This window comes from Cheilinus undulatus, linkage group 15, assembly GCF_018320785.1.
Source record: "Cheilinus undulatus linkage group 15, ASM1832078v1, whole genome shotgun sequence".
Classification (NCBI taxonomy): domain Eukaryota; kingdom Metazoa; phylum Chordata; class Actinopteri; order Labriformes; family Labridae; genus Cheilinus; species Cheilinus undulatus.
In genome coordinates, this window is record NC_054879.1 from 34810211 (window position 1) to 34833083 (window position 22873).

The following is a 22873-nucleotide window of genomic DNA, read 5'->3' on the forward strand; positions in this document are numbered from 1 at the left end:
TGAAAAAAAACTCAATATCTCCAAATTACACCCCTGGATGAAAATAGGAGCTCTGACAACAGCGGCGTGCTCGTCTCATATAAAGGAGCATATTACATATTGGCCATGTTTGCGGGTTTTCTTGGAGTGGAATAGCCTTTGAGGGATCGGATCATTCTTGTAATTGAGGACAAGCGCTGCAGATGCCAACTCCTCCTCCAAGGGAAACTGGACCTCATGAACTCTGGTTTGGGAGTTGGTCTGCAGCGAGGAATCTGAGGGAATGAGGAGGATTTTTCTTCTACATTCCACAACAAGAGAAAAATCTCATCTTATTGAGCCTTTTTTCTTACAAAGAAGTAATTTGGGTCAAAGCAGAAAAGTTTTACATGCTGATATTTTTTAACTAAAAACGTTGTTTCGGTAAAAGACTGGGGCCCATAGTTGATTATCCACTGTTAATTACTTGGGTTTAAATGCTTATGTTAGAGGCGTTCTTGACTAAAACACAGTTAATGACTTTTTGTCTTGGAATGTTAAAGTTTTAGTCATTTAGAAACACTTGTACAACTAAGTTGTTAAATCTGCTGAGCATTAAGTGAAACTGCTGATCTTCTGATGCAGAGAGGTTTGAACAGAATTATAAACACCACTTTGCCTTTCACTTTGCCTCTCTCACTCTCCCTGCCAGTCATGCTGTCTTCCACCTTTGGGTATCAGTGTAGTGCTATTGCTTCCAACTGATTTGTACCAAAAGTGAGCACCGTGTGTAAGATATGCAGAGAGCCGTAAACTTGTCCATGTTTTTCACCATTTGAAAAAAAAATATTCAGCTGCTTTCTAACTTGTTAACAGGGTCAGTAGGAGGAGGGTCCACAGTAACTAGCCCCTGCGGGATAAGGCCTATTTTGCATAATACGTGACCTTAGTGCCCTGAACAGACTAACAGAGATGCTGTGGAAAGTACTTGCTTCATGCTGCTGTTTTTACCGACATCGAACTTTGGGAGGAGAGAACAGGCCTTACACTTTATTTCTGTGCTTCACACTAATCACATGGATACAAGCAGGTGATGTTTGGCTTGTTACCTGGCTGCTCTTTAGTTACAGAGTAAAACATGCTGATGATTGGACTTAACCACAAACTATGTCCTGCAAAAGGTAAACCATAGGAACGTACCATAATAGCCATGGTATTGGTATATGCTGATATACTGACTTAAAAAATGAATCAGTAGTATCAGCAGATATGGAAATTTTTGCTGATATCAGCAATGGATACATGGGCTGTAAATATCATCCTTTTTTGGATGTAAATATCAGGAGTATGAATGTCTAGGTTTGTGGGGTTTTAGCCAGATTTAACTGACATATGTCTGCTGAGGTCTTTTTGGCTGACCACCAGGTCAGCCCTATACATGTGACTGTATGTGACTGCCTGCCTGACTGAGTGAGTGACTATACCTTCAGAGCTGTACAGAGTTGCATCACCGGAGTAGCGACAACTAATGGTGGTTCAGGGAGCATAGTGGACCTCCGCTGAAGCCATGCGCTGTCTACAGCACTGTGAAAGCCTTGTTCAGAAAAGTAGACGGAGCTGCTCCTCTCCCCTTCCCGGCATTTCAGCAGCAACCCCAGATAGTTACAGTGATCTGTATACTAGGTTTTAAACCAGTCTAGGTCTTGTTCATCATCATGTCTTAATCTTTAAAGTGTGTTGTTAAGGACTGAAGTTTGGTTCCTTGCTCATCTCTAGAATTTAAAATTTGCTTTAAAGACTGAAGTTTTTAACCTGGCACACCAGATGGATTTGTTTCACACATCCATCTGGAAAATCTTCAATAGACTGCGTTTGGGAAAGGGCAGAGCCATTGAAAAAAAAACTTGGAAGGTGATTGGATGAACGTTCTGTCTGTCACATCTTTGCGGCCAATCAGAGCAACAAAACACGTGACGTAGCCATTACCGAGGCTCGCCACTACAGAGGAATAAACTCCATAGAGAGCCGCATAAGGCGACTGTAGATATGTCAGTGCATGACTTTTGTCATTTTTGAAAAGAAAACTCACTGCTGTTCTTTGTTCTTCTTTTAACGAAGAAATGTTGTCAAGTTCTGATAAAACTGGCGCTTTAGCAGCATCCACGCTGATGCCTTCCGCCACAATTCAAACCGTTCTCTTGTTGCCGCTTGGTTACGTCATGACTGCCACGCCTGAAAGTACTGCCCATCGTCGCTGATTGGTCCTGTCACTTTCTAACTGGGCCCAAACGGTTCAGATGGGAGCTTTGCAAGATGGATTCACCAGTAAGAAACACAGAAACAGGCAAATCCATCTTCTTTGCAAGGTTATGAAGTTTTAGGTCTACAAAAATCCAATATCGTGCATCCCTATAAACACCTTAAATAATAACGTTTGTTTCTGTTTACCTTACCATAAATAAGATCAGTGGAATTAACATCAGGTGATTGCTGCTGCAAACCAAAACAAGTCAAGAGGTAATGTCATCAGCTAAAGTTAACTCTGACGTTGAAAGAGACTGCCAGCATCATAGTTAATCAATTAAAAGGATAAAAGAACACAATCAGGCATAGAAAACAAGCATTACCTGACTAACTAGAGTAACTGGCAGCGTAAGCACTTTCAGTATCAGAGCTGCAGAGTGGCACAGTTATTAGGATTTGACAGTTATAGCCCTATACTATACCTTCATTAGCACAGTGTCCTGGGAGCTTAGTGGTTATGTCCTCATGACTAGTGTGCACAGAGCGTGGTGTCCTCAAAGTGGGAAGCTTGGATGCACATCTTGCGTGTGCCTACGTTTATTGCATGTCAACCCCACTCTTGCTGTTCCTGATTTCTCTCTACCCATTGTCCTGTCTGAAAAAAAAGACACAAAAGCCCCAAAATAAATCTAAATGAGATAATTACTAGACCTGGCAATTCAACTTATTTCTACTCCTACAAAACAGCATCAACATTCATCATGACTATTTAAGAGCTGCAAGCATGGGTGTAGCATTAGTATTTGGGGGGATTACTGATTACCTGGGCCCACAGTAGGGGTGTGACCCTTGAGAACCCTTGATTGAAAAGTGTGTTTTCAATCATATATTTTTCCTCTGTAATTATTGCCAAGGCCACTAAAAGAATTGCTCAACAGACTTACATTAGTATCAAATACAGTGAAATAAAGAGCAAGATGAGATGATGAAGGAGGGGGTAGGGACAGAGAGCAATATGAGGATGATGGAGGAGAAGAAGGCATGGAAAGAGGGCAAGATGAGGATGATGCAGCGGGCGTGGACAGAGAGCAAGAAGAGGGCAAGTGTCTGAAAAATCCTACACCCCTATTCATGTGAAAACCACTCTGATGTCTGCAAGCAACTTTTACTCAGTCAAAGCTATTAAAATGTAAACAACTTGTTTGCTTGTCAGGAATTAAAAGTTAAGAATAATAAATAGAAAAACCCCCAAATTAAGTTGTTTTACTTTAAATGTATGGTTACTGTGATGATGTACCATTTACACAAGCTGTCAAAAGAAGCTGCTACAGAGCTTTCACTGATGCTTTTAACCATTCTGTGTTGTGTTAGAACAAAGCTGCTGAATCTGGCGCTGACAGAAACTTTCAGTAACCATGGAGACATTGTTTGCACATTTATAAACTGTGTTTTTGTTCTCCATCACTGACGTGAATGGTTTGAGAACGTGATCCAGTCTTTCAGCGAAAAGAGGTCTACATCATTAATGAGGCCGCTCTTTTACTGTGGTAAAAAATGTTGGCACTGTTCACTGAGCTTTCATTGCTCGGTTAAAAGATATGAAGCTTCTACATTGAGTTCCAGGCCTGGTGTAACAATCCTTTAGAACATAAATGTCAGGAAAAACGAAGTTTAAGTGGGTTTTTTGGCTGTTTTTGTAAGTTCTTGTGTGATGACATCATGACAAGGGGGAAATAGTTCTCATTTAATTGGGGACTAGATGGGCTGCTTGACAGGGAGAAATACCACCAGAGGTATTTTTCCCAGTGAAAGCTAAAACTTAGAGCTAGTAAGGAGGGCTCCCAGAGGGGAACATGCGTCTCCCATAGACATACATGTTATTTCCTCCTGTTGTGCTGAAAGTACTATCATCTAGGCAGCTAAAATATATCCTTTGTTATTTTCCTTTATGCTTTTTGTCACTCTTGTCGTGACAGATGAGACTAGCAGCGAGAATAATGAGAGTTTAATCTGTCTTCCCTCCCTGCTCCACTGAGCACAGAGATTTGACTTGAGTAATACCGTAAGAGAGAACAGGGATATCGAAGAAAATGATGTCGGCAGGAGGAAGGTAAAAATTGCAGTTTCAAAAACAAATTGCATTTTGTACCTCTGAGCAAAAAAAGAAGTCAGGGTGAAGAACAAAGTGACAGCAAGATAAGGAAGCAGGAGGGAGAGAGAAAGAAAGAAAGACATATGGATGTAATTGAGGGCCGATGAACTGATGATGTCATCTTACAGTTAGGTTATCAGGCCCCAGGCAAGGCAGCAACAACTCACAAAACATGTCTGGTCTTAAAACATATGGGAACACAAACTACACACTTAGACAAACCGTTTAATAAAGTATACATGCTCTAAATGAGCTACAGCTTCTTGAACATACAAAGTTAGTCCCAGCACTTTAGCAGCAAAGTTAATATGTTTGCTCAGGCTAATCCTGCAAACTGAGAGTGTAAGCCTTTCCAGTTTGAATTGTGATTGAAGCTTTTCTTTGCACACATACAAACACTCTGTCCTTCCCATTAGCCTCTTTGGCATGGCTTCACAATGACCTCATCTGGAATGGGCTGAACTCCAGTAAAAACACACACACACTCGTGCACACACATGCTGTATGTGCACAGCGGTAGAGCCTGTACAGTCCCATATAAGGACTTGCTGATGATGTAATGGGCGCCACTGACTGTGAGTGAGACTCGGTGTGCGGAGCACTTCTCATAATGTTTGGTTTTCCGGATGGAATGTCCACATCACTGGGATCTCCGGGAACGGGAGAGGTGAAAGAGGGACTTTTTATTCTCAGAGGATTTTAAAAGGACACAGGCCAACAGCGAAGAACAGGTAGGACCGGTGGAAGACTTGTGAAGTGTGGAAAGATATAACGTGCTTTTTGAGAAGTGTCTTACTTTATAAGTTGCTTTACTACTGTACAACAATGTGACTGGCAGAGAAAGTATGACTGAACAGCTGACGACGCTGGGTTGATCATACATTTAACACCCATTCAAAAGGTGCTTGGTTGTACATTTAAAGACAGAATTACGGCTGAGGCCAAAACTTTTCCAATGTTAACATATAAAATATTGAGTATAATTCTAATTCCACCAAACTAAGAAGAATATCAGAACTAAACATTTACCTATGTTCTTCTTCATTCTAAACAATGCTTCTTTGTAAATTTCACCAACCAAACCAAACACTTTAAAACAGGGACGCAAGATATAATCGGCATAATATTCAAATCTATAGATATGAAACATTTCTACAACCGACAACTCAGCTGTAAATACCAGCCGTATGCATGAATACGTTTGGGGAATCTTATGTTAGCCAAGTCTTTTTCTTTGTACATCTTCATGTCCTAAACTCTAAAGTGTGTTTAAGGGCAAAAGTTTGCTTCTTTTGTCATACTTTAACTATAAATGTTGTTTTGAAGACTGAAGTTTTAGGTCTGAACTACATTAACATATTAATATCAGCTCAAAATAATGATTTAATATCCAATATTGTGTAAGGCTGGGAAATTAATCATCTTCTGTAATTTTTTTAATTGCAAAAGGTGTAAAAATGTTTTGACCTGAAACGTGTGTCAAAATACACATTGAATATTTTTTTTTAACAGAGATGTTATTACAGAAAAACTCACAAAAATCCTACTTTCCTTGTTCAGGTTACTTTCTTTCTTAATGAAAATGTGAATGACATAAATGATCAGCCTTTTCAATAGAACAATTCATATCGAATTTACAACAATAGTGAAAACAATCACCATTAGATATATTTTTTTTTTTATTGTGCATTTAATCTATCTAATATTGTTTGTTTATAACTTAGAATAATTTATTGCTTGTGTTTGTTGAAAAATATAGAAGATGAGGCACTTAAAAATAATGACTTATCACACAGTTAGGGGGTAAAAAAATTGCAATTTAATTTTTTTCCCTAATCGTTCAGTCCCAATATCATGCATTACTAGCATTAAATCTCCTGTAATAGCATATTTAAAGATGCTCTGAATGAATCTGTTGATCTTTATGAAATATACATCTTTGTTTTTTGAAAGTAAATCATTAGCTGCAATTTTGAGGGTCAAGAGCAACTTTCCTCAAACTTCTATACAAAATTTAAAGGATTAAGAACATGTTCAAAATGATTACATTGAAAAACATGCATCCAACAGAGAATCAGAACCTGACATTGACTTAAAATGTCTCTATGAATTTAAAAGGTAACTCTATGTCTCATCTAACTGGTTGGGCATCAAGACCCCTGAGTGAACTGTTCATGAAATGTCAAATGTTGTAGGTAAAAAGAAATTTCTCGGTCATAATCACCCAAATCAGCTGATTTCTGGCAAATTTAATGCCTCTATTCTATCTAGGCCTTTTTTTTCTTAGCCTCCCAACTTGTATCTAAGAAGAGCAGAGGCCCCCTGGGACCCAGTTAGAAAAAAGGGTTCAATTCTGTCAAAGATGTTCAGCTACATTAACTGTTTTAAACATTGAAATCCAAACAAAATAGCCCAGCACACTAGTTTTCATAACAAAAGACTAATGTATTAACTAATTCTAAGGGTTTTTACCATGATTTTAGATCTTATAAGTTAATCTTATTTTAACAACCTTAGAGCTGACAGAGCCCCATACCCCCCAAGGGAGTCCTGGACCCCAGGTTGGGAACAGATGTCCTAAGGTGATATTTAGCAACACATTTTTGCAGGTGTGCTGAGCTGAATGAAAACAGTTTAACTATTAAAAAGCAAAATAACACTTTTTGTCAGTTAAGACCTGTCAAAATAAGGTTGAGCAACAAGGATCTTTAAGAGGGCAACCTAGTAGCGTAGATGTGGCAGAGTAGTGGACTAGTGTTTCACAACAGTACAGTGTTAATTCCCTGAATTAGGGAGAACATTTATGCAGCAATTTTGCAGGGGACAATGAGTATAATCATAAAAGGTTGTCTAGAAAACAAATATTGGATAAAGACATGCCTTAGTCAATGTGCCTTCTAGAATTCAGGACCTCTCACTGGTAACAATCATACTTTTTATGGCCTTAAATTTAAACTGTGCAATTTCAGACTATTTAAGACTTTTGAAGGATCCGCAGGAACCCTGAAGGCTTAAAATCTTGAGAAAATGACCCAAAATGACTCATCATTGGAAAAGCTAAAAAAAAAAATGTATGAATGTACTGTATGTCTACTTTGGGCTACTGTAACAACAAAGACTTTTTGACACTTTTTTTCCTGGCACACCTTCACAGCCCAATAGAAACAGCTTTGAGACCCACTTGTGGGTGGCGACCCACCAGTTCAAGAAAGCAGCTCTAAATATCTGCAGAATGCAAGACTAAAGGAAAAGTCAGTAACTTTAGTGTGGAAATAGATTCCACAGAGTTTCGCTGTGATTGTGTATCACAATGACACTGAATGTATAGTGTGTTTTAAATTAATTTGTCCATTGTTGGTCTGCATCAGGGGAAATGCAGGAGTGACAGCACTTGTGTAGCCGGTCTGTAATTACACATGGAACGGGGGGAATTCCTGTCTCTCCTAGCTGGAAGTGGGGTAGTGTTCGTTGTGCACAGGAGGAGGGTGATTGGGTGCAGCGTCGAGGGTACTCAAGGGTAGTGAAACTTCTTAATTAACAAACACACCCTGCCAAGGGACCATCTGCTGTGATAGTCAGGAGTGCTGTGAGGGGAGTGCAAAACAATATGGAATATCATGGACATATCTGCATGTTCTGGGGGAGCATGAATGCAAATTAGAGTAGACACTGATACTACAATGCAAATAAAAAGAAAGAATTCATTGTTTTTGAAAAAAAATTGAATAGTAAGGGAGGAAACTGTGATTCAGATTTTATCTGAAAATGAAAGTAAATGTTTGTGCTGGGAATACACAAAGAAAGAAATATGTGTGTTTAAAAAGTGGGGCCAAAAGGTGAGGTATAAACAAGAGAAAGTTTCCTTGAAAGCAGAAAGAAGAGTAAAATGACAATAAAAACACCCACAGCATCCTTTTTAACACCAGTGCCATTTGTTTTTCTTGCAGATTAAAGCTCCTGGTTGTAAAGGAGAGAGAGTACCAGGAGTTAAAGGAGAAGAAAAGAGAAAAAGAAGTATCTACTCTTAAGGACGAGCTGAGCAACCTGAAGGCTTTTGCACTGCTGGTTGTTCAAGAGCAACAGAGTTTGAGTGAGCAGCTGGAGGCTCATCATTTCCGTGTCAAGGAACTGACTGCCATTACAGACCACTTCAAGAAGGAGGTCAGTGCCGCTCACCCCAGTGCAAAGAAGGTGGAGCTCAATAACCAAGCTTCTACCTTCAACCAAGGCTTGATCACCATGACAGCCCCGAGCCTGCTGTCAGAGGTCGAGGTGCTTCGAAGGAGGGTCGTGGAAATGGAGGGAAAAGACGAGGAGCTGATGCGCATGTGGGACCAGTGTCGTGACCTAGACCGTAGACTGGCGAGGGAGATCAGCTTCTGCCGCAGCTTGAAAGTGGACGTGGATAAACTGACTGGCAGAATCAGTGAGTTGGATAGGATAGAGGAGGCTTTGGGCAAGAGCAAACACGACTGCAGTATCCTGATGGGCAGCTTGGAGCAAGAGAGAGAGGTCAGTAAGAGGCTGTCTGCTGAGCTCAACACTCTGAAAGTTAGAGTAAAAGAGCTCGAGGCTACTGAGAGCAAACAGGAAAAGAGTGAAGCGGTGATTAGACAGGACCTGGCCAAGCTCAGATCACTGACTGTTGCTTTGGTGGAGGACAGAAAGACTCTGGCAGAGAAGCTCAAACAGGCTGAGGAAAAACTGAACAGGAAGGAAGGCAAGAGGAATGAGCACAGCAATTTGGCAACAATGACAGAAAGACTGAAAGAGGAGATGCAACAGGCAATGAGGTGTAAGGCAGAGTTAGAGGGAAGGATTAGGGGCATCGGAAAGGAAAAAGAAGAGCTCCAAGACCGACTAAAAACAGAAGAAGAGAGAAACAGAGAGTTGCAGAGTAAAATGAGCATAATGAGAAGTAGGTTACAGGTGTTGGAAAACAGGAAAGAAAAAGAACAGAAGTATGCTAATAGTTCTATCCCAAACAACACCAACCACTGCCGCCAGACGGAAGACAACAAAGTTAAAGAACTCACCCAAGAGCTTGAAAGGCTGCGGAAGAGACTGCAGGACAAGGAGGTGTTGGAAGGAGAACTGCTGCAGGTGGAGGAGGACTTTGAGTCCCTGCAAAAGAGGTTCAAGGACGAGCAGAGGAGGTCGCACGCGCTAACGGAGGAACTTGAGGCGTCAAAGAGGGAGCTCCAGAGGTACGAGCAGGCAGAGAAGGAGGATGTCAACCAGGAGCACCTTCTCCTTTGTCGTCTTCAGAAGGAGCAAGTCAAGTCCAGACTCTTAACCAGAGAGGTGGATACTTTAAAGGAGAAACTCCAGAAGTTGATGGGAACTGAGGAGTCGATCTGCAGGGTTCAGACGGATCACTCCACGCTGCAGAGAAAGCTGACCCTGCAGGAAGGAAGGAACAGGGAGCTGGCGAAAGAGATGAAGGAACTGAGTAGTGAGCTTGACAGGTATAGACAAGTTAAGAACTTTTCACCTGGTGCAAATGGGCGACACTTTTCTGATCATCAGACCACCAAAGAGGTCCAAACTGATCCAGCAGAAAGCCTTCCTCCTTACAGCGATCAGAGAAAGAAAGTAGAAGAAGAAAATCATGAGGACGCTAATCACAATGAGGAAGTCTCAAACAGAAGAAGCTCTCTTGTCAACAGCCTTAATAGCCTGAACACTGCAAATAATAACATCAGCCAGTACAGCAGCCAATCAGCAGATGGCATTGATATGCACCAAGCAAATGGTGAGGTAATGATGGTAACACACACGCCAGGGCAGCCATTGCACATTAAAGTAACACCTCATCATATCCTCAACACCGCCACGCTAGAGATCAGCAGCCCCACAGGAGACACAGCTACGTCCTACACAAGCAAGGCCGTCATCCCAACAAGTGGAGCCTCGCCTAAGCAGAGAATCACCATCATTCAGAACTCCTCTCCTCTAACAGTCAAGACCCCGCCTTCGAGCCCTGACCGCACCATTTCCCCCACAATCTCCAGGATAATGAGTCCAAATTCTCCACGCTCCTTGACACCTGACCACAATGGCTCCCCGATTCAGATCGTGACAGTCCGGACCTGCTCTCCAGAGCCGGGAGAGGTCGCCAATCAGGCTTCGGTTTTCTGCAAGACTCCGGAGCGGCAGAACAGCTGGCAACAACAGAGGTCCAACAGCGTCGAAACAAGTCCCAGTATCATTACTACAGAGGACAACAAGATCCACATCCATGTTGGCAGCCCATATATCCAGTCTCTGAACGGTATGACCCACGGTATGCCGCAGCCTGTCGGGCCGTACTATCTCCGACATGAGCAGCGGACACAAGTGCTCGCCAATGGCTGTCATGTAAAAGGTGTTGGCAAGATAACAAGCAGTATTACCATTTCCCCTGCTGCCTCTTCAGCTTCACATTCCTCCAATATTACAGTCAGTGGCCTTTGTGATTAGAAGATGGCTCTAGTATATTTTCAACATGCCACATTGGTGCTTGCCACATTTCAGGACTACTTAACATGTTCTTTAAGAGCTCCTGTGAGGAACTTTTATGTTTGTATTGATTTGTGCCCCATTTAGTCAAAACTGGTGCGTCGTATCTCTTAGCAAATGCTGCCCGGTACATGTACATGTGACTAAAAATCTCATCCTGCTGTCTGTTAACTGTCAAATGTATAGCTCACTGTGAATTATGGCCATGAAAATAGAACAAAATGACTGTTCTTGCAGTAGGCTTTAACTCACTTTGTCTGACTCCTACCCTGCAGCAATGCTTACAAACATTAGAATTACTGACTAGAATGTATCGATCTTTTCTTGCTGAAAGTCTTGTATGCTTTTGTGGGTCATAGAGAGTCATAAATATTCATCTCAGCCTGTTGTATTAAAAACTCCTCATAGGAGCATAAAGGAAAACCTTCATATATCAATGACTGCTTTCAGGTCTTAGTCATACTATTTCTACTTGATCTAGTTAACGTGCAAATATACTCACTGACTTTAGAAACCCTTTACTGACTATTTTACATGCATTTTTAATGCCTGTATTAGAGCTACGCAGTACATCATTGCCTCTAAATGTGTAATCTTTTTTCGTATTTTTTATTCTGATTTCTGAATGTTTTTCTGTGTTCATTAAAAGTGTATGTGTTGATTTTTGTTTATTCACCTTGAATACTTTCAAGAGGGCTGTCATCTACTCAGCCAGCAGATTGCTCGCCAGTTTAAATGCAAAATAGTTGGAATCAGAAAAGAGTGAGAAAATGGTAAAAACCTTGTTTGATGTTTTTTCCCCTCAAGGGCCAACAGCACATTGCACACATCAAACTCTTTCAAAAAGAACACACTTTCATCTGTTATTAACCATTTTCTTAAAATAAGTGAAAAAGAAAATAAAATGCTGGAATAGATAAGGTTTACTCGGTTTAATACAAAGGTAGACTCACCCACACAGCCAAATTCCTCACAACATGGTGTGTGTTTGTGTGAAACCTTCATCAAATATGCACTGGAAAACTCAGCTCGTTTTTTCTGACCCAGTAACACCTAGAGGTGGTGGGGCTGTTTGGGTTTTATGATGGTTGGATTACTGAAAGCCTTCGCTATTTGAGTACAAGCTATAAACCTCAGAGGGATTAATCAGAGCTCTAACACATTTGATCCTGACATCTAATGCACGAATGGACTCTAACTATTGCACTAAAACATTCATTTTTTCGGTTTTCTTCACTGGCTGTTTAAAAAAAGACCAAGCACAAAAAGGGACCACATTGTGGGTGCCATCTCTGCCAGCTTAACCCCCATATAGAAACACTGATTCTTATTGTAACATTTCAGAGCAAGTCACTGGTGGGTTAAAAAGTTTTGACAGTGTTCTTACTTTATGAATATTTCCTGCTTAAATGTGTATTAAAAAACTAAAACTTTATTAGCTAGGGATGTACCAATGCAGGGGGGCATGAACAGACATTGGTAGTAGGCCCAGAAGACAAATCGATTTATTCAATAAATCACTGCTGTTACACTAAAAGTTCAAGCTACTGTCAGAATCTCCATTTTTTTGTTAGTTTTAGTGACCTCTGAAATACAAACTGCTCATTTCTATCCAGTTTCTATTCTACATCCTGATGACTTGCAATAATAAATCATCACTCACTCTGAATTTTAACCATAGAGACAGGCCAATCTCTTTTCCATTTTTCAGTACCAATAGTACTGAAATCCTGTATTTTCTAAAGTCATAATTAACATTCTCGTTGTTTTCAGTGGCATTATATGCCAAGTCACACAAAGTTATTGTACGGTGGTTCCCAGAGTGAGGGAGACACTTAGAGGGGGGTTGTGAGATGCCTTCCAAATTACAAAGAATACTTCAAGTCGACACTATTTTTACTTCATAAAAAGCCCTCACATTTTAGATTTTAATTTTAGTCCAAACACTTATGCTCTTGCCTAAATCTGGTAACAAGTCATGAATTATGAATGGTCTATGCACTCTACCAAACCTGGGGTCCCTGCTTTCTACAGCTGAGAGAAAGAAGAGATACAGATGCATGGTTTTTTTGACAGATTTACCCACAGTAGAGAAATATCATTGACTTTGAATGTCTGATGAAAACTATATTACATTTTAGTCTAGTTTTAGTCATTGTGATTAAAACTAAGTTTACTTTTAGTTTTAGTCATCAAAGATCTATTTTTGGTTCGTCTTAGTCTAGTTTTTGTCATGGAAAAAAGGCTGTCAACAAACAATTTTATTAATAGTTTTTTGACCATGAAAAAGAGCCTAGTGGGAGTCTTAAATCAAAAGAAATAAGGAAAAAACATTGGCATCTGCAGTTGGCTTTACTGTTGTTTGAAAAATCTGTATCGGCCTTATTTTTCACAAATGGTGCATTTATGAGATCTTTTTAAAACAATCAACTGTAAGCATGTAGGTTAAGAATATGTATTCAGATTAAGGATGCACCAGTTATGAAAATTTGAGCTGATACACTATCTTAAAAATCAGTTTAGCTGATACCAATGCAGAAGGTTTTTCATCACTTCAACTCTTACTATGCCAAACGTTTTTTTTTTGTGTCAGATCCCCTTTGAAAGAGTCAAGAGGACAGGATAACGTCCGGTTGTAGTTCCATTTAAAAGTTTCTTATGTTATAAATAGTTGAAGAAGTAGCGATAGGTTGTTTTGTGTAAATCAGGGACTAGCTGACAGCATACAGGGACACAGTATGGCTTCCTGTAGTGAGAGAGGAGGGCAGAGAGCCCACATTACAGGTATATGATGACAAACACAGACACACACTCACCACCATGACATCATCAGTTGGCAAAGTGAAAACCAGATGTTATATTTGATGAGCGTTTACAGCAGTGTGACAAAGTCCTCAAGAGAATCTGTCATTAGTGTGAGTGTTTAGCCAAAAGACATATCGTCATGAGCGTCAGAGTGCTTCTCACGGATCTCCACTCCATTCTGAAGACTGACTTCAGAGTCAATAACATGCTCTAACAGACTTCAGCTCCTCTTTTCTGTCTTGTCAGTTTTCTGTCAGCCTTACAGCATTTCCTGTCAAGCATATCTTTGATTTAAACAGGAGTAAGGATGTGATGTCAGTTAGGGTAAAGGGACAACCCACAAAAAAGCATTTTCTTTTAGATTTCTTTTACATTGTGAACTATTCACAGCACACATGTTGAGAGAATTGTGTGGGAACTTACATATGATTTTCCCAATAGCCAAGCTCTACAAATAAGGTAGTAAAAACATAAATAAAATGAAAATGCATCTGATTATTTACTATAAACCACAATAATGCTGCAATACTCTATTCCAGGGTGCAAGAGTTATTAGAAACATTGGTACAACTTTCAGTACTATTTTTAAACATCTGGATCCAAAATCTATAATCAAATATTAAAAAGCCAAGAAAGTTTGGCCAAAGAAGAATTTCCCAGTTGCATAAGAGAAGAAGACAGTTGGAGGATAATGCTGGACAGTGGTGAAACCAAGTTAAAGGATTTAGCATCGTAACCCTACAAAGCCAGTGGTTTTACCAGATTCGATGTCTGTCATCAAGCAGATCTATCTTACAGAGTTTCAGTCTGAAATGTCTCTGCCAGGTCTAAGAATGGAAGGACCAATTAGTGTCATTTGAGGAGAATGAGGCGGTAACTACCAGTAGGACTAAGTATAGTTTGGGGTTTTACTAAACTGATACTTTTTCAATGTTGCTATACCCTCAACAGTTCCTGAATTAATACCTTTAAGAGAGGAAAAGTGTGTTAAAAGTTGTTTAGCAAATAAAATCTGTCTCAGTACAGTAAATGATACAGAGAAATATCATAAAAAGATGCTGTAGAACAGGCGTGTCAAACTCAATCACAGCAGGGGCCAGATTCTGGATTCAGGACTAACCTAAGGGCCTAACAGGGTCACCTTTTTAACCATAAACTGTCAACCTTGTTTCACCAGCAATAAAATATGAAAAAAACTTAGCACTGATGATCAATGATTTTGATATTTAAAAAGATAAGTTTAAAGGCTCAAAATCTGAGAAAAGTAAATTTATCAGTTCAAAAAGGTCAAAACATGAAACTGAAATTGAAAGACAATGTTTCTTTAATGCCAAATATATTAGAAAGAAGTCAAAATCATGAGTTTAAAAGGTCAAAATATGAAATAAAATGTGTAATCATGTAATTAAAAGTCAACATATGATTCAAAATTTTAAATTGTGAGTCTAAAAGATCAAACTATGGGATTCTTAAGTCAAAGTCTGGAGTTGAAAATATGATATAAAATACAAAATAATTGGTTAAAATGGTCAAAATATCACTTAAAAATTAGAATTAGGAATCTTAAAGCTTAAAATATTATATGAGAAGTCAAAATTATGAATGGAAATGCTCAAAGTATGAAATTTAAAGTCAAAATCCTAAGTTTGAGTCCTAATTGTGAGATGCAAAATTGAAAATGTGAAAGTTAAAACACAAATTAATTTCTTTTCCCACATTCTTGACTTCTTATCTAAATATTTTTACTCCTTAATTTTTCATATTTTGTGACTTAACAAGGAAATCTTAAATCATCAAGGATACGTTCACATTTTTGTACTTGAGGAAACCTGCAGACCTCATATTGACGGGCCAGTTATAACAGAAATATGAGATCATCTTGCGGGACGGATTTAACTGTTCCACGGGCCGGATTTGGACCCCAGGCCTTGAGTTTGACACCTGTGCTGCAGAACAAAGTATAAGAAAAGGAAACAGGTGTTACCTTTAATGTGAAAGGCTCAAGCAAAACTCACATGGGCACTGCATCAGAGACAAACAGTTGAGTAGTGTGACAGTCAGAATGACTGTGTCCTCGGCAGGAAAACACAAGCAGAGAACAGACAGTGGTCCATACAGCAGAAAGATGAAAAGATGTTCAAGATCTGCGAGCGCACAGAAATGGCATAAATCCAATAACCTACTTCTTTCATTTGAAGTGGCAGGTGATTATGTCAGGGTGCAGGGTACTGAAATGAAGCATCAAAATCCAAGCTTTGTTTCAGTCTGGTAGGTATCAGATGTGTTGGCTCCACTACCATGTGTGTACTGGATTTCGGTTCTCATCCCCAGCTATGAGTGTGGTTTAGTCGTATTGCAAGCCAGTAAACAATGGCTATGATGAGGCGCTTAGCTCAGATGTAGCCATAGAGGCAGTTTTATTTTAAAACTTGACAACATTTCTGTATTAACAGAAGAGCAAAGGCCTGGACTGAAAGCTTTTCTCAGCAGAAAAGATGATATGCTGATGTATCATTATATGACTGTCTTTCACTGTATCAGCTACCAATTTGTATGAAGTGTAATATTATCAATATTAATATCAATAGCCATCAACAAAATAAACAGCTCTTCTATAAGTATGACGTCTACAAATAGTTTACAAACAAGCTTATAAATCCACATAAGCATACACAGCCTAACAGTTAGTTATTCCTGTATTCTCTAATCAGATTCCACTGGGGTTGTTGACGAAGCCTGGCCAAGCAAGGATTCCCAAGGCCAAAGGATTAGGTAATAGAAAAAGAGACAGAGCTCTCTTAATGCATAAGAAAAAAGCTGGACTGGAGCTTATAAGACACTTAACACTGCATTCTTGTTATCAAATAAAGCAAAGTACAACATAAGGTTTGAGAGTGTGGATTGGTTTGTAATTCTAAAAGGCTACAATGACGAAAATATGACCAAAATGAATAAATCATGAGTTTCATTAAAATGAGTGAAAGTACCAAAAAAATCTTCTGGGGCCCACCAAAAAAACTCTGGTTCAAATATCACCTGTGACTCGAATATTTACCTTTTATTTGTCATATTATTGTTTCAAAAGCAGATAATTTCAAAGCAAATACTTTGCTTGCAGATACATTAACATAACTTGAAAAGTGTTTGTGGGTCACAGAGCCACTGCCATTTATTTTGTTTGGATCAGTTTTTTGCACAGTCACTTAGATTTTTGTTATGTTTACTTCTGTAAATGTACCCTGAGGCCCAGCAAACTCTTCCCAAGTAGCATTAATATCTCTAAAAAGAGTAAGAGCTACAGAGTGAATAAGAGAGGGGCAATAATAAAGAAAACTATTAAAACAGATAGAACATAATAGCAAGTCTGTAAAAGTGAGTTTTAAGAGTGATATGAAAGATGTTACTGAATCTGCTAGCCTTATCTCCTTGGGCAGGTCATTCCAAAGTTCAGAGGTCGTGACAACAGCCGATCTTCTTAAGATTTTAGTCTTGACTTTGGAATGACCAGGTCAGGTCACGAGACACTGAGAGGGGGTCACCAGATGCCTTAAAAAAACTAAGAATATTTTAAAAATTACACTGTTGCCAATTTACACCAATTTTACTAAATGTTAATCCTTTTTCATCACTTTTAACACCAATTTTAGCATATTTTTGCCACTAAAACCCCATTTTTGTCCATTTTAAACCCCTCCCCATCACTTTTTTCTTGCCTGTTTCTGCCACTTCTTAACCAATTCTTGCCACATTCTGCCTATTATTGCCTCTATCAACCACTTTTTACACTCCTTTATGCCCATTTTAACTACAATTAACCTATTTTTGCCAGTTTATATCAATTTTTCATCCCATTCCACCTAATTTCTACCAGTTCTTTTGAAGTTAAAACCCATTTTACCACTTTTTGTACCCCTTTTTGCCACTTTAACCCAATTTTGGTTATTTTTTCCACTTTTAACTAATTTATGTTCTGTAAAAATCCAATTTCATCACCTTTTATACCATTTTTTGCCATTATTTACAAATTTTAGGTATTTTTAACCAATTTAAAGTATATTTTCACAGATTTTTTTATTTTAATTTAAAGAAGGCTGTTTTCTACACAGATGAAGAAATAAAAATATCTGTTTCTTTGATAAGAATGATTATTATTCAGGTCAAATATAAATATGGTTTTCACAGCTTAACTTCACAATGGACCAGGGTTTTGCTGACCTCCAATGGCCTCCCAGTTTGGCTGGGTCTCAAAAACCTCCCCCCTTCAACCCTCCTTATGGACGGCCTTGTCTGCACATGACTGTTCTTGAATGTTCATGGCTGTTCAACCACCTTCAGTTACAGTGGGGGTCCCCAGTCTCTGGCACCTTTATTTTGGGGGTTGTGGGCCAAAAAGATTGAGAACCACTGACTTACAGTACCTCTGGGGCCCATCTGTATGCCACGACCCACACTTTGGGAAGCACTGGTATAGTGGAAGAAAATGTGTGTGTTACAAATAAGGTGTTTTGTGGAACCTGTTGAAGACTAAACAGGCTGTATACCATTGAATGGCTTAGTGTAGCTGAGAAGTGTTAATTCAAATTATAGATAGATACATGCTTTTATCCTCTTCTGATATTCATAATGTGTAACTTTGACTTGATTTCTTCACATTGACCTGGATCTTTTAATACCAGTAGGAGACAGACAAGAATAGAGAGGAGTATCTAAATGAATATGGAGGTTTCTTTCAGATGCCTCCTAAAACGCATGTTATCTTCCTCTTCAGGGCTGTCTGGCAGTACTGTGCTGTCTCAGGCTCTGAGGTGAATAATCCTTAAAGTGCATTACTGCCCTCTATTGGTATTCAGAGTGCATAAATCCAGAAAAAGAGCCAGTCAGGAACTTGTCCTGTGTTTATGTCATGAGGTGAGGAGCAGCATGGTGGAAAAAAGCAAAAAGTTACAGCGCCAGCTAACTGTGAGCGTCAACTGACGATACAGGGCGGAAGAAACTACACTGAAGCAACATAAACGTTACCAACACTGACGTCTGTAAATGTCTGTTACCCTCATGTAAACATGCTCTCGCACGTGTTAACCCATAACAGCCGGTGACAACAAGGCTACATTCCTCTCCCCTGACTCATAACAGGTAAGATATGAAGAAACGAGTGCTTCGTGTCAGTCACTTGTCGCTAACTGTCGTTAAAGGTCCACAGCATGGAGTAAAAGTGAAAACCAACAGGCTAGCTAACGTTAGCATACAGTTAGCTGCTAACAACCGGCATTTCTCTCGACTTCTTACACAATAATTTAGGACAATTCGGATATTTTCCAACCATTCAGAGAAACGAGCCACATCATTAGTTGAATAAAGAAACAAGAGGTAAATTACCTGAATTACCCTCGTGTTTCCACCACTCGTCACCCAAATCGTCTCCCATGTTCATCTAATGTGGGCCGGTCCAATCCAAATCTACCGCTGAGAGAGCGTGCTGGGGGTGTGTTCAAGAGCAGCACGTTGAAAACTTAGAGTTAATGGAGTAAAATTGACTGAGAGAACTGTAAATGCAGCAATGGGAGAATTTGTTTCTCCGCATTATAATTTAAACATTAGTTACTGCATTAATACGTTGTAAATGTGAATCAATACGTGTTGAGTTGGGCCATACACAATTTATTACAGAACATACTTAAACTTTGAAATGAACAGTGAAGGAGAAAGCAGCACCATAATGTAGAAATAGCAACTACTGTTAGGTACATACCACACAACCCTACAAGTAAAATCACGCACTCAAATGTTACTTTATGAAATAGCAAGAGTATCAGCATCAACTTATTTTAAGTTTGAATGGGTATTCATCATGTAGTGGGCTGTAGCTCAGTTCTAGATTAACTATTGTTTCCTCAATTATAAGCCTGGCTATTTATACACTGCTTAACAAATTTATTAGACCACCCTAACCCTAACCAAAGTAAGGTTTATGCCACAGCTGCCCTAACTTAGCAGCATTGGTAATTACCAAAATCATTTTTTATGTTTCTGCAATGGTTAATACACCAATATGTAGAAGCTCTTTAACCAGAATGATGCTAAAATATAGTTATTATTGTTATCCATGAATTTTCAAATTTACTGATTTACAAAAAAACTGAAAAATTAGTAAAGCACATTAATATTTCTTGATTAATACGTCAAATTATAGTTATTTACTTGCATTCCTGAACAGAAAAATGAGTTTTAGTGTTTGAATGTTATGCTTGATTAATTTCTGACTTCTCAGAGAAGCCCAGTGAGCTGGCTCAAATTTGGGTGAATTCAGTTTGAAATCCCTCATTCCTGTTCAAAATGGTAAAACGTGGAGAGCTCACTGAAAATGCAAGAGTGTTCATTAAAGCACTTCATGATGCTGGATGGTCTTTGAGACAAATATGACAGGTGGTCTAATAGATTTGTTAAGCACTGTACATTAAAGCTTCTGTAAGGATTATTAGTTCATAAAACAGGCTAAAATTCATACTTATGTCTATTACTTACAATAACAAACACGATCTTCAGGGACTAATATGATTATTTCTGTCTTGTTTAACAAAAGCTTCTGAACCTGCTGGTGTAGGTGAAAAGTGATTAACAGCATGCAGCACAGACAGCCTTTTTACTTTTAGAGGAAAAAAAATATTTAGGAGAGATATAATTTATTGTTTAAAGAAAGCAAGATGAGGTTTTGTGCTACAGAACAATACTTAGGAATCCTCTCAGATGACTAATTTCTTTTTTGGTTAAATGGAATTCTACTTGTCTAAATTTTATAAAGCACCCAAAAAGTTAAAGTTGTCACCTGGTAAATTATGCAAATTGGTTTGGCTAATGTTAGCAGCTCTGGCCATTGCTAATCTTCAGTCCCTCATGCAGATTAGCTTCTATATGCCTGTGCTGTATAAGCGTTGCTTGATATGCTAGTTTTTTGTACTTCTCTTATTTTATGTAACCTTGATTTAACCAGGTTATCCCAGTGAGATCAGAGATCTCTTTTTCAAGGGAGACCTGACCCTATATGGCATTACTACACAGTTTCAACAACCAATACACTCAAACTCAAATTACCTGATAGACATTAACAATAATAAATCATCAGTTAAACTGTGATATTCAGAAGGTGTGGATTTAAGACTTTTCCATAATGATGTAAAAACATTCACAGTCATCAGGTTTTGCAGTCTAAAACCAGTCTGCAGATTGTTCTCAGCCAAAGGTGCAGAAAACCTAAAAGCCTTCTTCCCTGACTCAGTTCAGGTTATGTAATCCATCCTTCAAGATTAAGAGAGAGGAAAGGTAGCCCGAAACTTTGCCAGGAATAGCTTTAATGAAGACATACCAGCGTCTAAGACGACATGTATTTAAAGCAGCCCAGTTGGCTTTGGAATATAAAGTACTATAGTGAGTAGAAATTACACAACTAATGATAAGTCTCGGTGCTCCATGATTCACACTGTCCAACATACTGTATGGTGACTGAGCAGAGGAATTCATGTACAGTACATCACCATAGTCAAATACAGGTAAAAATGTAGTCTCAACCAGTCTCTTTATCACAAAAAAGGAGAAACAGGACTTATTTCTGTCCCTGTAAGACTTATAGCTTCTTGCTCTTTCAGCTTCATGCTCTTTAAAAGACAAGTTTTGGTGATGTAAAATTCCTAAATATCTAAAAGAGGATACCGCCTCAACATGAACATGAGTTCAGTTTTATCTGAATCTAGAACAAGTTGCAGCTGACAAAGCTGATCTTGTACCATATCAAATGCATAATGACGTGTAGGTGCACAACAGTAAATGACCGTATCATCAGCATAAAAATGTAAAGCAGAATTAGAAATATTCTGGCAATTAATATAGATGGAAAATAACAGAGGGACCAGTACTGAACACTGTGGTACTCCTTTTCTAAATTTGTAATACCCCTGATGTAACACCCTCTAACTCAGGGGTATTACAAACTCAATCACAGCAGGGGCCGGATTCTGAACTTGGGTCTAATCTGAGGGCCGAATAATTTCGAGTCTGAATAAAAAAATAAAGATAACAGGATGGATACTTAATGAAAAAATGTCAACCTTATTTTCACCAGCAATGAATTATGGGGGTAAAAAACTTGGCACTGATGATAAATGATTTTGTGATTAAAAGGTCAACATGATAAGTTAAAAACTCAAAATCTGACATAAAAAGTCAAACTTTGAAGCTTAAAAGGCAAAAACATGACATCTAAAGTCAAAGTAACATTTTTAAAAGGCAAAATATGAGATAGAATACTGAAACATGAATATATAATATATATACATAAAAAGTCAAAACCATAACTTTTAGTCACAAAACTGACACTATAGAGAAAACACAAATTTCTTTCCCACATTCCTGACTTTTTATCAAATTTTTTTCACTGTTTACTTTTCATATTTTTTTTAATAAATCATCAAGGTTAAATTTACATTTTTATACTAGAGGAAATCTGCAGACTTCATACTGGTGGGCCAATTATAATAAAAATATCATATGATCTGGTGGGCCGGTTATAACTGCACCACGGGCCGGGTTTGGCCCCCAGGCCTTGAGTTTGACACCCCTGCTCTAACTGAACAGCCTGAGCTGTTGAACATGGCATAGCCTATATATTTGTATCTCAGTAGATTAAAATGCTGCCAGACTGCTCTTTGGTATGCAGCCTTTTTCTTCTTACAAGTAGAAGATACAAAAGAGGAAGTCCAGTTGCCAGAGCTGCCGCCAGTCTAGCCTCCACTTGTAGCGGGTGGCATAATAATTGACTGGCACTGAGTGTAAATATGTCTATATTTTGTTAACTGACTAGTTGCAGTGCTGACTACGGTGAGTGATGACATAAGACCATTTAGGTGACTTAAACATGGCCATCCCTAACTTAAACATGTACAGGCAAAGAAATAGACTAAACTAAAATGTTCACAAGAGTCACAAAAATCAACAAAACCCAAAATGTCCTTGTAGGAGCTTTCATGTGTATCTCTCAGCCAGTGTTCCATGTGGTATGATTGAGCTAATCAAACAACTTTAATGAATGTTGGCTTTTAAAATCCAGTATGTGTTGTTATTTAACAGCTGAGCGTATTTATGGACCAGCAAAGTGCCTGGAAATGAATGGAATGAGTAATTAAACAATCCTGGCTTTTAAAGTGATCAAGATAATCCAACAAG

General features: G+C 38.7%; 2 protein-coding genes across 2 annotated transcripts in view; one reads left to right on the top strand and one right to left on the bottom strand.

Annotated features, from left to right (window-relative positions):
- cmss1 (cms1 ribosomal small subunit homolog) overlaps nt 1-19137 on the bottom strand; it is a 58709-nt gene extending 39572 nt beyond the window's left edge. Inside the window, exon 1 of the mRNA XM_041807636.1 lies at nt 19037-19137. Within this exon, the coding sequence (XP_041663570.1) occupies nt 19037-19091 (55 nt within the window). The 5' untranslated portion in view covers nt 19092-19137. The remainder of the gene's footprint in view (nt 1-19036) is intronic.
- On the top strand, nt 4954-11516 carry LOC121522937 (filamin A-interacting protein 1-like). The gene is made up of 2 exons (XM_041807635.1): nt 4954-5085; nt 8302-11516. Exon 2 carries the CDS (start codon nt 8594-8596, stop codon nt 10814-10816), a length of 2223 nt encoding a protein of 740 aa, XP_041663569.1. The 5' UTR covers nt 4954-5085; nt 8302-8593; the 3' UTR covers nt 10817-11516.
- Nucleotides 19138-22873: the final 3736 nt, after the last annotated feature.